We start from the raw sequence: 13,355 nt of genomic DNA, 5'->3' as shown, positions 1-13,355 counted from the left end.
GAAGAGAAAGTCTAACCACTGCCCCTTGACGTTCAACAGTGTTCTTATCACTGAACCTCTCACTATCAACATCCTGGGGTTATCATTGACCAGAAACTCGACTGGACTCTCCACGTAAGCTACAAGAACAGGTCAGAAACTAAGAATACTGTGGTGTGTAACTGTCCATCTACAAGGTACAAGTCATGAGTTTGATGGAATCCTTCCCACTTGCCTGAATAAGTGCAGCTCGAGCAACATTCAAGCATGATACTGTCCAGGACTCAACAGCCCACTTGTTTGGCACTGCATCCACTCAATCACTGACATTCGGCAGTAGCTGTTGTAGTATTGGCAAGATGCACTCCAGCAATTCACCAATAGCTATATAAATAAGGATCGGTACTGGGTCCTCTACTTTTTGTTATTTTATATAAATGATTTGGATGCAAGCATAAGAGGTATGGTTAGGAAGCTTGCAGATGACACCAAAATTGGAGGTATGGTGGACAGTGAAGAAGGTTACCTCAGATTACAACAGCATCTTGATCAGGTGGGCCAATGGGCTGAGAAGTGGCAGGTGGAGTTTAATTCAGATAAATGCGAGGTGCTGCATTTTGGGAAAGCAAATCTTTGCAGGACTTATACACTTAATGGTCAGGTCCTAGAGTGTTGCTGAACAAAGACTTGTTGGAGTGCAGGTTCATAGCTCCTTTGAAAGTGGAGTCGCAGGTAGATAGGATAATGAAGAAGGTGTTTGGTATGCTTTCCTTTATTGGTCAGAGTATTGAGTACAGGAATTGGGAGGTCATGTTGCGGCTGTACAGGACATTGGTTAGGTCACTGTTGGAATATTTTGTTGTGAAACTTGAAAGGGTTCAAAAAAGATTTACAAGGATGTTGCCTGGGTTGGAGGATTGAACTATAGGGAGAGGCTGAATAGGTTGGGGCTGCTTTTCCCTGGAGTGTCGGCGGCTGAGCAGTGACATTAAAGGTTTATAACCTATAATAAGAGGCATAGATAAGGTGGATAGTCAAGGTCTTTTCCCCAGAGTAGGGGAATCCAAAACTAGAGGGCATAGGTTTAAGGTGAGAGGGTAAAGATTTAAAAGGGACCCAAAGGGCAGCATTTTCACTCAGGGTGGTGTGTACACAGAATGAACTGCCAGAGGAAGTGGAGTCTGCCACAGTTATCACATTTAAAAGGCATCGGGATAGGGTATATGCAAATTAAGGTTTTGGAGGGATAGGTGGCTCGATTAATTTCTGGTATCTGGTCAGCATAGACCAGTTGGTCCAAAAGGTCTGTTTCTATGCTGTACATCCCTATTACTCTATCCTCAGACAGCACCTTCCAAATCCATGACCGTTTCCATCTAGAAGGGCATGGGTTGCAGATGCATAGGAATATCACTACCTTCAAGTTCCCTCCAAGCCATCTTGATTTGAAAATATATCGCCGTTCCTTCAGGATTGTTGGGTCAAAGTCCTGGAATTCCATTTCTGGCTTCATGGGTGAACCCACAGCTGGTGGACTGTAGCTGTTCAAGATGGCAGCTCACCTCCATCTTGACGTCAACTAGGGATGAGCAGTGATGCTCAAATCCCACAAATCAATTTAAAAAAAAAACCAACCCATCTCATGGTTTTGCATGTTTGTACTAATACAAGATTGGCTGGCTAACTGGAAAAAGAATGTACATAAATGGGTCTTTCTCGGGTTGCTTAGGTGTAATGCTGGTGTGCCACAGGGTATGGACCTCTACGATTTAGTTTAAATATGACTTTGAAATGACAAAAGGAATGATTTGTAACAGCAAATTCAGCAAAGAAAAGTTGTGAAGAGGGCATGGAGTTTTCAAAAAGTATAGTACAACCAAGAACTGTGGGCGCTGGACATCTGAAATGCACAAAGATGGAGGTTGCCGAAGAGGTTCTGTGGGTCTGGCAGCATCTGTGTGGAGTTGGCATTTTGAGTCCAGTAACCTTTGAACATTGCCTGAGCGCCTCTTTTTTTTTTTCCCCCCTCTGGGTTCTGGCAAATCTCCTGAGTTTCCATTTTAGTGTGTTACCACAAAAAAAGGTTGAGTGGACAAAGTCCTAAGATGTACAGCACAGAAACAGACCCTTCGGTCCAACTCATCCATGCCAACCAATATCCTAACCTAATCTAGTTCTATTTGCCAGCACTTGACTCATATCCCTATAAACCCATTCAGATGTCTTTTAAATGCTGTAATTGTACCAACCTCCACTACTTCCTCTGGCAGCTCATTCTATACACGCACCACCCTTTGTGTGGAAAAGATTGCCCCTTAGGCCCCTTTTATATCTCTTTTCCCCCCCCTCACCCTAAACCTATGCCCTCTCATTCTGACCTCCCCCATCCCATTGAAAGATCTTGTCTGTTTATCCTATCCATCCCCAAATCTTGACAAATGGTATAAAGCGGGAAAGTGTGAAGTTTATTAAATTGTGTGAAACTTCAAGGCTTTAAGATCCAGAAGGACTTGGGTGTCTCCTGCATGAATTGCAAAACTTTACTATTCAGGTATAGCTAGTAATTAGGAAAGCAAATAGAATATGATTTATTGTGAGCACAATTTAATATGAAAGCTGTGGATGCTCAATCATAATCAAAATCAGAAATTATTGGAAAGACTCGAGTCAAGGTAATGCTTGTAGAGAGAAAATAGTTCATGTTTCAGGACCAGTGACCCTTCAGAACTAATTGTACCTGGGAATAAGTTGGTATCATATGACTTGAATAGAGAGGCAGGTGAGGAAAGGATAAGTTGAGATTGAGCCCAGAAAGAGAGTGAGAGTTAGGCTGACAAAGGAATGGGTAAAATTCAGCCTGGGATAATGTTAGTGGCTGACAATGGGTTGTTTATGGATCAGATCCATAGTTCTTTTAAATGCCATGAGCAGATGCAGAAAATAGTCAAGAAGGCGAATGGAATGCTGACCTTCATATCTAAAGGACTGGAGTATAGAGATGCAGGGTCTTTCTTTTTTGCTGTAGTTATACAGAATCCAAGGTAGACCCCACAGAGTGTTGTGAGCTGATCTGGGCACCACAACATAGGAAGGTTGATATGGCCCAGGATGGGGTTTCAATGCCAGTTTACAAAGGTGATACCTGGGCTTGAGTTAGTTTGAGGAGAAATTAGACAAATTAGACCTTTATTCTCTAGGATTTAACAGGTAATGAAGTGATCTAATCCACGTTTTCAGGATATTAACAGTGAAAGACTGGGTAGATAAAGATAAACAATTTCCACTGGCTGAAGGTTCTAGAACCACTGTGAAAAATGCACAGCTTCCAGCCCCTGGGTGAGAAGGAAGTACTGCTACTCATTCCACCAGTGAACAAATGTTATTATCTTATTTTATACCAATCCGTTGACACTAAGAACAGATGCCCCAATTCTTCTGAACAAATGCGCCCCCCTTCCTCCCCCCCCTAATGGTCAAACGTTTTCCCGCATTTTCTTAGCAGATTCACCCTGGTTATGGAGAGAGATAGGTGCGTGCAACAGGGTAGGTTTTACAATTGGGGGAAGGGTAATTACGATGCTGTAAGACAGGATCTGAGGACCATATGTTGGGAGCATAGGCTGTCAGGGAAGGATGTCGTGGAAATGTGGAACTTTTTCAAGGAACAGATGCAACGTGTCATTGATATGTATGTACCTGTCAGGCAGGAAAGAAATGGTCGTGTGAGGGAACCTTGGTTGACGAGGGAGGTTGCATGTCTTGTAAAGAGGAAGAAGGAGGCTTACATAAGGTTGCGGAAACAGGGTTCAGACAGAGCAGTGGAGGGATACAGGATAGCCAGAAGAGACCTGAAGAAAGGGATTAGGAGAGCTAAGAGAGGGCATGAAAAATCTTTGGCGGATAGGATCAAGGATAACCCAAAGGCATTTTATGCGTATGTGAGAAACATGAGAATGACGAGAACGAGGGCAAGTCCAATCAAGGACAGTAGTGGGAGACTGTGTATTGAGTCGGAAGAGATAGGAGAGGTCTTGAATGAGTACTTTTCTTCAGTATTTACAAATGAGAGGGACCGTATTGTTGAAGAGGAGAGTGTGAAACGGACTGGTAAGCTAGAGGAGATACTTGTTAGGAAGGAAGATGTGTTGGACATTTTGAACAACTTGAGGATAGACAAGTGCCCCGGGCCTGACGGGATATATCCTAGGATTATGTAGTAAACTAGAGAGGAAATTGCAGAACCGTTGGCAATGATCTTTTCGTCTTCACTGTCAATGGGGGTGGTGCCAGGGGACTGGAGAATGTGAATGCTGTGCCCCTGTTCAAAAAAGGGAATAGGGATAACCCCGGGAATTACAGGCCAGTTAGTCTTACTTCGGTGGTAGGCAAAGTAATGGAAAGGGTACTGAGGGATAGGATTTATGATTATCTGGAAAGACACTGCTTGATTAGGGACAGCCAGCACGGATTTGTGAGGGGTAGGTCTTGCCTTACAAATCTTATTGAATTCTTTGAGGAGTTGACCAAGCATGTGGATGAGGGTAGAGCAGTGGATGTAGTGTACATGGATTTTAGTAACGCATTTGATAAGGTTTGGTAGGCTTATGCGGAAAGTCAGGAGGCATGGGATAGTGGGAAGTTTGGATAGTTGGATAGAGAACTGGCTAACCGGTTGAAGTCAGAGTGGTGGTAGATGGTAAATATTCAGCCTGGAGCCCAGTTACAAGTGGAGTTCCGGAGGGATCAGTTCTGGGCCCTCTGCTGTTTGTAATTTTTATTAATGACTTGGAAGAGGGAGTCGAAGGGTGGGTCAGTAAATTTGCAAACGACAAGAAGATTGGTGGAGTTGTGGATAGTGAGGAGGGCTGTGGTCGGCTGCAAAGGGACTTGGATATGATGCAGAACTGGGCTGAGGAGTGGCAGATGGAGTTCAACCCTGTCAAGTGTGAGGTTGTCCATTTTGGAATGACAAATAAGAATGCGGAATACAGGGGTAACGGTAGGGTTCTTAGTAAGGTGGAGGAACAGAGGGATCTTGGGGTCTATGTTCATAGATCTTTGAAAGTTGCCACTCAGGTGGATAGAGCTTGTAAGGCGGCCTATGGTGTATTAGCGTTCATGAGCAGAGGGATTGAATTCAAGGTGACGTTGCAGCTGTATAGGACCTTGGTAAGGCTACATTTGGAGTACTGTGTGCAGTTCTGGTCGCCTCATTTTAGGAAAGATGTGGAAGCTTTGGAAAGGGTGCAGAGGAGATTTACCAGGGATGTTGCCTGGAATGGAGAATAAGTCGTACGAGGATAGGTTGAGAGTGCTAGGCCTTTTCTCGTTGGAACGGCGAAGAATGAGGGGTGACTTGATAGAGGTTTATAAGATGATCAGAGGAATAGATAGAGTAGACAGTCAGAAACTTTTTCTCCGGGTACAACAGAGTGTTACAAGGGGACATAAATTTAAGGTGAAGGGTGGAAGGTATAGGGGAGATGTCAGGGGTGGGTTCTTTACCCAGAGAGTGGTGGGGGCATGGAATGCGCTGCCTGTGGGAGTGGTAGAGTCAGAATCTTTGGTGACCTTTAAGCGGCAATTGGATAGGTGCTTAAGCTAGGACAAATGTTCAGCACAACATCGTGGGCCAAAGGGCCTGTTCTGTGCTGTATTGTTCTATGTTCTATGTTCTACATGTAAGGCTACAAGGTTTCTTAAGACAGCCATTTGATTTTCATTTGAGGCATTTTTTGGTTTTATCAGCCCTCTTTTTTTTTAAAAAAAATCAGTTTTGAATGGAGTTAAATGTCCTTGGTACTTAAGTGATTTTTCTGCCCTTACACTAAAGCTTCCTCAGTCTAACAGTTAGATAGTTGAATAGTTAAGGGTGAGATAACTATTTATAGTTTGTTTATTTCCTTGCAAATTTGTTCTCCAGTCTTTCTTGTGAGCTGGTGCCTTGTATTCTACAAGAATATGTTCTATAATTCTATCTATAAAATTATGAAGGGAATAGATAAGATAGAGGCAGGGACACTGTTTCCTTTGGGGAGTGAAACTAGAACTGAGGAGCAGTGCCTCAAAATAAGGGGAAGCAGATTTCGGACTGAGTTGAGGAGGAACTTCGCCACCCAAAGGGTTGTAAATCTGTGGAATTCCCTGCGCAGTGAAAAAGTTGAGTCTCCTTCATTAAATGTTTTTAAGGCAAAGATAGATTTTTGAGCCGTAAAGTCTTAAAGGTTATGGCGAGCAGGCGGGTGAGTGGAACTGAGTCCATGAAAAGATCAGCCATGATCTTACTGAATGGCAGAGCGGGCTCAAGGGGCCAGCTATTTCTTATTCCCATTAACCTTTTTTCGTTTCTTGGCTGTAACCAAGAAGACTTTGCCATTGACCCCGCTGAGACATTTCTCTCCATCATTGATGTTCTCTTAATCTATATTGCCACCCTCCACATTTCTTCCTTCTCTATTTTCCCTGAACACCATGTTGTGCCACTTCCATTGCTATGTGATTAACTTGAATAGTCAAACGTTTGCAGTGTCAATAAATGATGCTGATGTAGCAGGGCAGTCTGTACGAGTTGGCATATAAAAGCTGTGCATAGCAGAATTCATTGGTGAATGTTTGGTTGACTGCATGAGGTCAATGTGCTTATTCAATAGGTGAGTAAAATCTAGAATTCTTTTGATGATTTTTCAATTCTTTTGGTGATTTGTCATTGAAAATGCAGAAATTCTATTAACAGGGTGACTATTGATGGCTGAAGTCATGTGTATACTTAGCATTACCATTAACTAACTGTTTCTGTCATGCCTTTGTAATAAATCTCTTGTAGGTTTGTCACAAGTGTTGTAAAAACAAAGTATGACACCAACTCTCGTGAGATAATAGGACAGCTGATCAAAAACTAGGTTAGAGTTGTCTTAATTGTAAAGGCAAACTGGAAGACGGCGAGATTGGAGAAGGAATTCCAGTGGAGATAAGTGTATGCAACAGTGTTACTTTCAGCGATGCTGTGTCCAAACAAAGCAACATCGCCCGGGTGTATTCAGGGAAATTTTGTCTCAAGACGATCTTTTTGACTCTTTAGTTGGCACCCGTTGTAGGTTTGGGAGAGCTCAGTACAGTATTAACCTTCTGATTGGGCCAGCAATAGTTTAATACAGACCTCATGCGACAGAATGACAAGACAGAAGCTGTAGCAGCTTGCAGGATTAACCTCACACTCTCGCTCACGTGTCAAAGCAGATATCTCTGACATGTGATATCATTCCCCAATCATAGAATCATAGAGTCCTAAATATTGCTTTCTCCAACTCTCCATCGAAACAAGAGGAAGAACCTCATTTAGACTTGCTCAAAGGAAGCATACTAAAGCTCAAAGAAATCCTGACTCTTTCTAGGTGAAGCAACGTTTCACCTTTACCACCTCATTTTGTGTACTGTGTTTGCTGAACCCAATGTGGCCTATTCTACACTGGAGGAACTAACCACAGGCTAGGTGACCAATTTGAAGAGCATCTCCATTCTGTGCACAAGCATGACCCCAATCTTTCTGTAGTTGGTCATTTTAACACCGCGTCCTGCTTGCGTGCCTACTTGCCTGTCCTTGGCATGCTGCAGTGCTCCAGTGTATCGCAGCGTGAACCTGGACGAACAATGTCTCATCATCAGACTAGGCATTTTACAGCCTTCTGTACTTAATATTAAGTTCAACACCTTCAAACTGTGAATCAACTCCCATTTCTTCCCTTCCTTTTAGTTTTCACGTTCTGTCAGCATGTCCTCCTACTCTCCTCCACCTCAAAATCCAGTGGGACTGTCTGCTATTTCTTCTGCCAGTTGGACACACCATTGTTGTACTGTTCTTACGTTCCCATAACTTAATCTGAACTATCAACATCCCTTCTCCGCCAGCACTCTACACCTTTACCCCCCTCAATCCACCACTACTGTAGTATAAATGTTGCTCCACTCCATGCTTCATTTCAGCTCTGAGTAATCTAGATTTGAAATGTTACATTGCTCTCTCCTTCCACGGATGTTTGACCAGCTGCGATCTCTAGCTTTTATTGTTTTCAGTACAGATTGCAGCATGTGCAGTAATTTGCTCCTGATGTGTGGAGGCTGGGGTAAGGACATGGGAAAGGTGCTCAAGCCCTAAATTAGTTGAACTTCGTATTGAATCTGAAAAGCTGCGTGATTCTCTAGCAGAAAATTAGCTCGTGTTCTTCCACTTAGTGCTGAGCTTCGCTGGAGCACTACAAGCCCAAGACAGATGTTGGTCTGGGAACACAGTGCCGTGTTGAAGTGGCAAGCTATGCAAGCTCATGGTTGTATTTTACTGACACAATAAAGGTGTTCTGCAAAGCTCTTGCCCAGTCTACACTTTGCCTTCCCAGTGTAGTGGAGACTACATGTGAGCAGCAAATACTGTAGACTAAATTGAGTGAAGCTGAGAAAATTTGCTCTTTTACTTAGAAATATTTCTGGGGTCTTGGATAATGAGGAAGGAGGAATGAATGGGCAGGTGTAACCACAAAGTACAACATGGGGAGGTACTGGGGAGGTGTGTGGAACCATTGGGATTGAAGGTGCAGTACATTAGGATATCCAGGAGGTAATTGTCCCTGTGGAAGGCTGAGAAGGGAGGGGAGGGGAATATGTCTAGTGGTGGTATCCTGCTGGAGGTAGTGGAAAAAGGAGGTAAAGATCCTTGGGATGTTGGCGGATGGTAAATGAGGGTGAAGGTGACCCTATTGCTGTAGGAGGAAGAGAGCTGTTGAGGCTTCCAGTGTGCTAGTTGGGTCAGATATGCATGAGGGCCCTGTCAACCACTATGATGGGGAATTGTTGGTTGAGGAAGAAGATGGACATTTTTGGTGGCCCTTTTGGAGAAGCTAGCACCACTGGAACAATTGCGATGGAAATCAAGAAAGTGGGAGAATGGAATACATTCTTTACAGGAAGCAGGGTGTGAGGATGTAAAGTCAAGATAACTGTGGAGTTGGTGGGTTTCTAATGGATACTGGTGGTCAGCCTATCTTCAGAAATGGGAACCAATGTTGAGAAAGGGAGAACTCGGAGATGGGCCAGGTGAAGGTGAGAATGGAGTGACAGTTGGAAGTGAAATAGATAAACATTTCCAATTCTGCTCAAGAGAGGGAAACAATGCTGATGATGTCATCAATGTACTGGAGAAAGAGGAATTGGCGAGGGCTGGAGTAGGACAGGAACAACAAATGTTCCACAATAAGGTAGGCACAATTGGAGCTCATGCAGGCACCCACGGCCACCCCTTTGACATGAAGAAAGTGAGAGGAGTTATAGGAGAACTTGTTCAGGATGAGGACGAGCTCGGCCAGGCAGAGGAGGAAGGTGGTGGGGTTGGGGATGGCTTCAGCCTTCGTTCCAAAAAGTGGAAAACGCTGAGCGTTGTGATGGGCAATGGGTGTGTAGAGGGCTTGTATGTCAAAGTGAAAAGGAAGCAGCTGAAGCTGTAAACTGACATTGTCGGAAGAATTGCAGGTGTAAGCCAGAAGGGCTTGGACAAGGGGAGAAAAAAAATCGCAACAAGGTAGGAATACATGAGGGACAAGGGGAGAAAAAAAATCGCAACAAGGTAGGAATACATGAGTTCTCTGGAGCAGGAGTGGGTGTTTTTTTTAAAAAAGAAAAAAGGGTCTGCCTGGGCAGTCGTGTTTGCGGATGTTGGAAAGGAGGTAGAAGCAAGCCATGTATGGTTGGACTGTGAACTTTGAGGCAGTCAGGACAGAATACCAGGTGAAATGAGATTAGTGACTATTACGGACACAATAGCCTGGTATTCCATGGTGGGTCCATGGTGCAGGGGGAGACAGGAGGAAGTATTTGAGAGCTAGTGCTCAACTCTAATGTAACGGTTAGTCTGCCAGAAAACAACAGCACTACTCTTGTCAGCAGGCTTGATTACAAAGTCTGGGTTCGATGTGGATGAAGTTCAAGTTATGACGTAAAGTTAGCAGAGTGGAATGTGACCTGTCATGTGGGTAGTCAAGTAACTTGCTGGTGTCCTAGATGACCAACTGCAAAAACTTGAGCTGGAGGCACTTTGGCAATCTGTGCAGCTGAGTTTTGTGGATAGTACGTTGAATGAGTTGGTCACAGGACAGTTCAAGGGACTGGAGAAAGAGAAGGAATGGGTGACCACCAGGCAGGTAATGCAGGAATCTCCTGGGATCCTGTTCTTAAATTGTTTTTTTTCACCTTTCAAAGCTGCTGAGGGTGCTGGTTGCTCAAGGGAGAGCAGATGGAACCAAGCTTCTGGCACCTCAATCGACCTGTTGTACAGGAACAGAGAAAGAAGGAAGTAGGAGCAATCATAAGGGACTTGTTCGGGGAATAGAGAGGCATTTCCACAGACATGACTCCGTGATGGTGAACTGGTTGTCTAGTGCCAAGGTTAGGTGTTTTGTAGGGAAATGGTGATAAGACCGAGGTAGTGATAAGCAGGTAGAATGAGGGCTGAGGTGTTGCATCAAGAATTTAGGGAACTAGACAGTTAACTGAACAGCAGGGCCTGAAGTCACATACTCGTGCACACTGAAATAGGAGAATGATATATGAATACGTCGCTCAAGAGTAGTTGCAGGAGGGAGGATTTTATATTCCAGTCTTACTGGGACTGTTTGTTGAATGTGGAACTGGATGATATGAGTTCATTTTCTTGTGCTGTTGAGGAATTTTGGCTGGGGAGGGGATATAGTGGTAAGAACATGGCATATTTTACTAAAGAAACCAAGGCAGAGAAAGTTCAGCCATGTTGAGTTTCAAGGGAGTAAGGTGAAGCTGGATGGCCTCTACTTTAATGCCCAGCGTATTATAGGGCAGCGGATGTGTACTGGTATTAGTTGGGCCACGTTTAGAATACTGCGTGCAGTTTTGGTCTCTCTGCTGTCGGGATGATATTGTGAAACTTGAAATGGTTCAGAAAAGATTTACAAGGATGTTGCCAGGGTTGGAGGATCTGAGCTACAGGGAGAGGCTGAACAGGCTGGGGCTGTTTTCCCTGGAGCGACAGAGGCTGACGGGTGACATTTTATAGAGGTTTATAAAATCATGAGGCGCATGGGTAGGGTGAATAGCCACAGTATTTTCCTTGGAGTGGAGGAGTCCAAAACTAGAGGATAGGTTTAAGGTGAGAGGGAAAGATTTAAAAGGGGCCTAAGGGGCAGCTTTTTCTCACACACGGTGGTCTGTGTATGGGTAATAGGGTTAAATCAGGGAATTACACACTGGTGTGTCGCACATCAGTAGTAGGGAAACTTGGAGAAAATTCTGAAAATACTTCTTGGTGATGCAAGGTTTGGTCAGGAAAGTCAGCATGGCTTTGTTAGGGTGAGGTCATACTTAAGACTTCTAGTGGAAGTTTTCAAGGAGGTGACCAGGTGTATAGATAATTGTAAGGCACTTGATGTAGTTTTATTTTGCTTTCAGCAAAGCCATTGACGAGATTCCACCTGGGAGACTAATAAAGAAAATAAAAACCTTTTGGTTTCCAGGGTAACTTGGCAGGTTGGATCCAAAATTAGCTTTGTGATAGGAGACAGATGGTGATTTGTGTAACTTGAGGCTGGTATCCAGTGACATGCCACAAGGATCAGTACTAGGTCCCTTGTTTGTATCTGAAAGTGCTGTATGCACAAGTGAAAGTGTTTTATTTCCCTATCACTAAATCATTCTGGTAGGGTCCCTTGTTCATCATATCTATGAATGACGTACAATGGTCCTTGACTTAGGAATGTCTGATGTCATTAATGTTGTCATCTATTCGTCACTCAATCAGAATTTGGGGTTTTCTGCTTGTGATTACAGTTTCAGTTTATTTTATCAATTGCTTGTCAACTTTGGGATGAAAATCTGCACTGATTTTACATTACACTAATATAAAGGTTTGTAATGCCAGATAATTTGAAACTGCATCTGGAGTGAATGCTTTATCAAACCTTTATGTCCCTGTCCAGAGTAATGAAGTGTAATATGCATATAGTCAGCAAACATGATCATTTACTTGGATAAGCGATTGACTTAGCTCTACATGTTTTAACTTCAGTCCTGGTACTTTTGTTTTGGTACTTTTAAAAGTAACTATGACCTTTTGGATCCAACTAATGCCTCTGTAATTCACGTGTTGCATAATGGATTAATCTATACAGGTCAGTTTATGTGATGATCCGTATAGTGACCAACTTCCTTTGTTATTCCTTCACAGCTGAAGCTCGAAGACCGTTCACTGATGCCACGTGACCTGGTTCGACGTATGGGAAAAAATGCTGTAAGTTGTTTTTCTCCATTTTTTGCTAATGACATTGAAATGTTCTAGCTTCCTTCCAGCCCCAGATTTCATATTCTTGGTTTCTTGCTAAGATCAATTTATTCCTCCATCAGTATATTTTTCTCCTCCTCCTTTCCCCTTCATGCAGAATTGTGATCTATGGGGACCTTGCAAGTGAAAGCATCAATTCTAGCCCATTGCACCTGCTAGTTGCCTCGTGTAGTTATGGTGCTGGACTATTGAGTTCAGTTCAGTTTCCACAATGGCCAAAGAGCTGTATGTTTTTCAGAAGGTGCCAGAACAGTAATTGTGGTGTGCTCAGACTGTTGGCAAAAGTTGTTGATACATCAATGTAATTCCTGGAAGGGATCTTGGCATTCTACATCAATGTTAGTTCTGTACTATGTGGCTCTTAACGCCATGTAATTAGAGGTGAGGGGATTGGGTAGAAATAAAATGACAGGAAATATCAGGAAGATTAGGTGCATAAATTAATGACAGGGAATGGTAATCTGGATAATCATCTTCATTCGTCCTGAATAACCAGTTCAGTGATTTTCTTCTGTTCCTTTCCATTGTCCATTGTTTATTGACCAGAACAGCAATCTCATGAGGAATATTAAGTGTGTCAATCTTGCTGACTTAAAATGGATGACAGCAAAGTATGTAAAATGTTTTGAAAATCTGAGCCACTGGCATGAGAGCCAAATATCCTTCATGTGGTATCATTCTGATTCTTTTCTTTAGCCTAGAAGGTCCCAAATTTGACTGTTAAGTGATTGGATTTGAACAGTGACAGATGAGTTTTGGTGCTGAGGAGCTAAAGAAGGAAATCCTATGCAGGTCCCAACTCCTAATTGCCAAGAGGATATTCCAATTTGCAAAATGCGTATATTTTTCTGAAATTTCGCTTTTGGGAGCTATTGATGTTAGCGCTTTAGTTGTACATAGGAAGAAGTAGTACTGGCGAGGCCAGAATCTGCAATCACTGTGACACCCCACTCAGTCACCAACATTCACACTTCAACCTTTAAACTTGCAAATGGCAGCTAATGTAATATGAAAGTAGTGTTCT

The 13,355-nt window shown here is 43.2% G+C and overlaps 1 protein-coding gene across 4 annotated transcripts in view; it reads left to right on the top strand.

The window, feature by feature from the left end:
* The window catches only part of ube2o (ubiquitin-conjugating enzyme E2O), a 174,447-nt gene that overhangs the window by 22,754 nt on the left and 138,338 nt on the right, over positions 1-13,355 (top strand). For all 4 annotated transcript variants that reach the window (XM_043715202.2, XM_043715201.2, XM_043715200.2 and 1 more), the window contains exon 2: positions 12,218-12,280. In XM_043715202.2, the coding sequence (XP_043571137.1) occupies positions 12,218-12,280 (63 nt within the window). The remainder of the gene's footprint in view (positions 1-12,217; positions 12,281-13,355) is intronic.

This window comes from Chiloscyllium plagiosum, unplaced genomic scaffold, assembly GCF_037043375.1.
Source record: "Chiloscyllium plagiosum isolate Xiang-an unplaced genomic scaffold, Cpla_swu_hap1 HiC_scaffold_25, whole genome shotgun sequence".
NCBI lineage: Eukaryota > Metazoa > Chordata > Chondrichthyes > Orectolobiformes > Hemiscylliidae > Chiloscyllium > Chiloscyllium plagiosum.
Note: the sequence above shows the minus strand (reverse complement) of the source record. Positions and strands in the feature narration are given on the sequence as shown.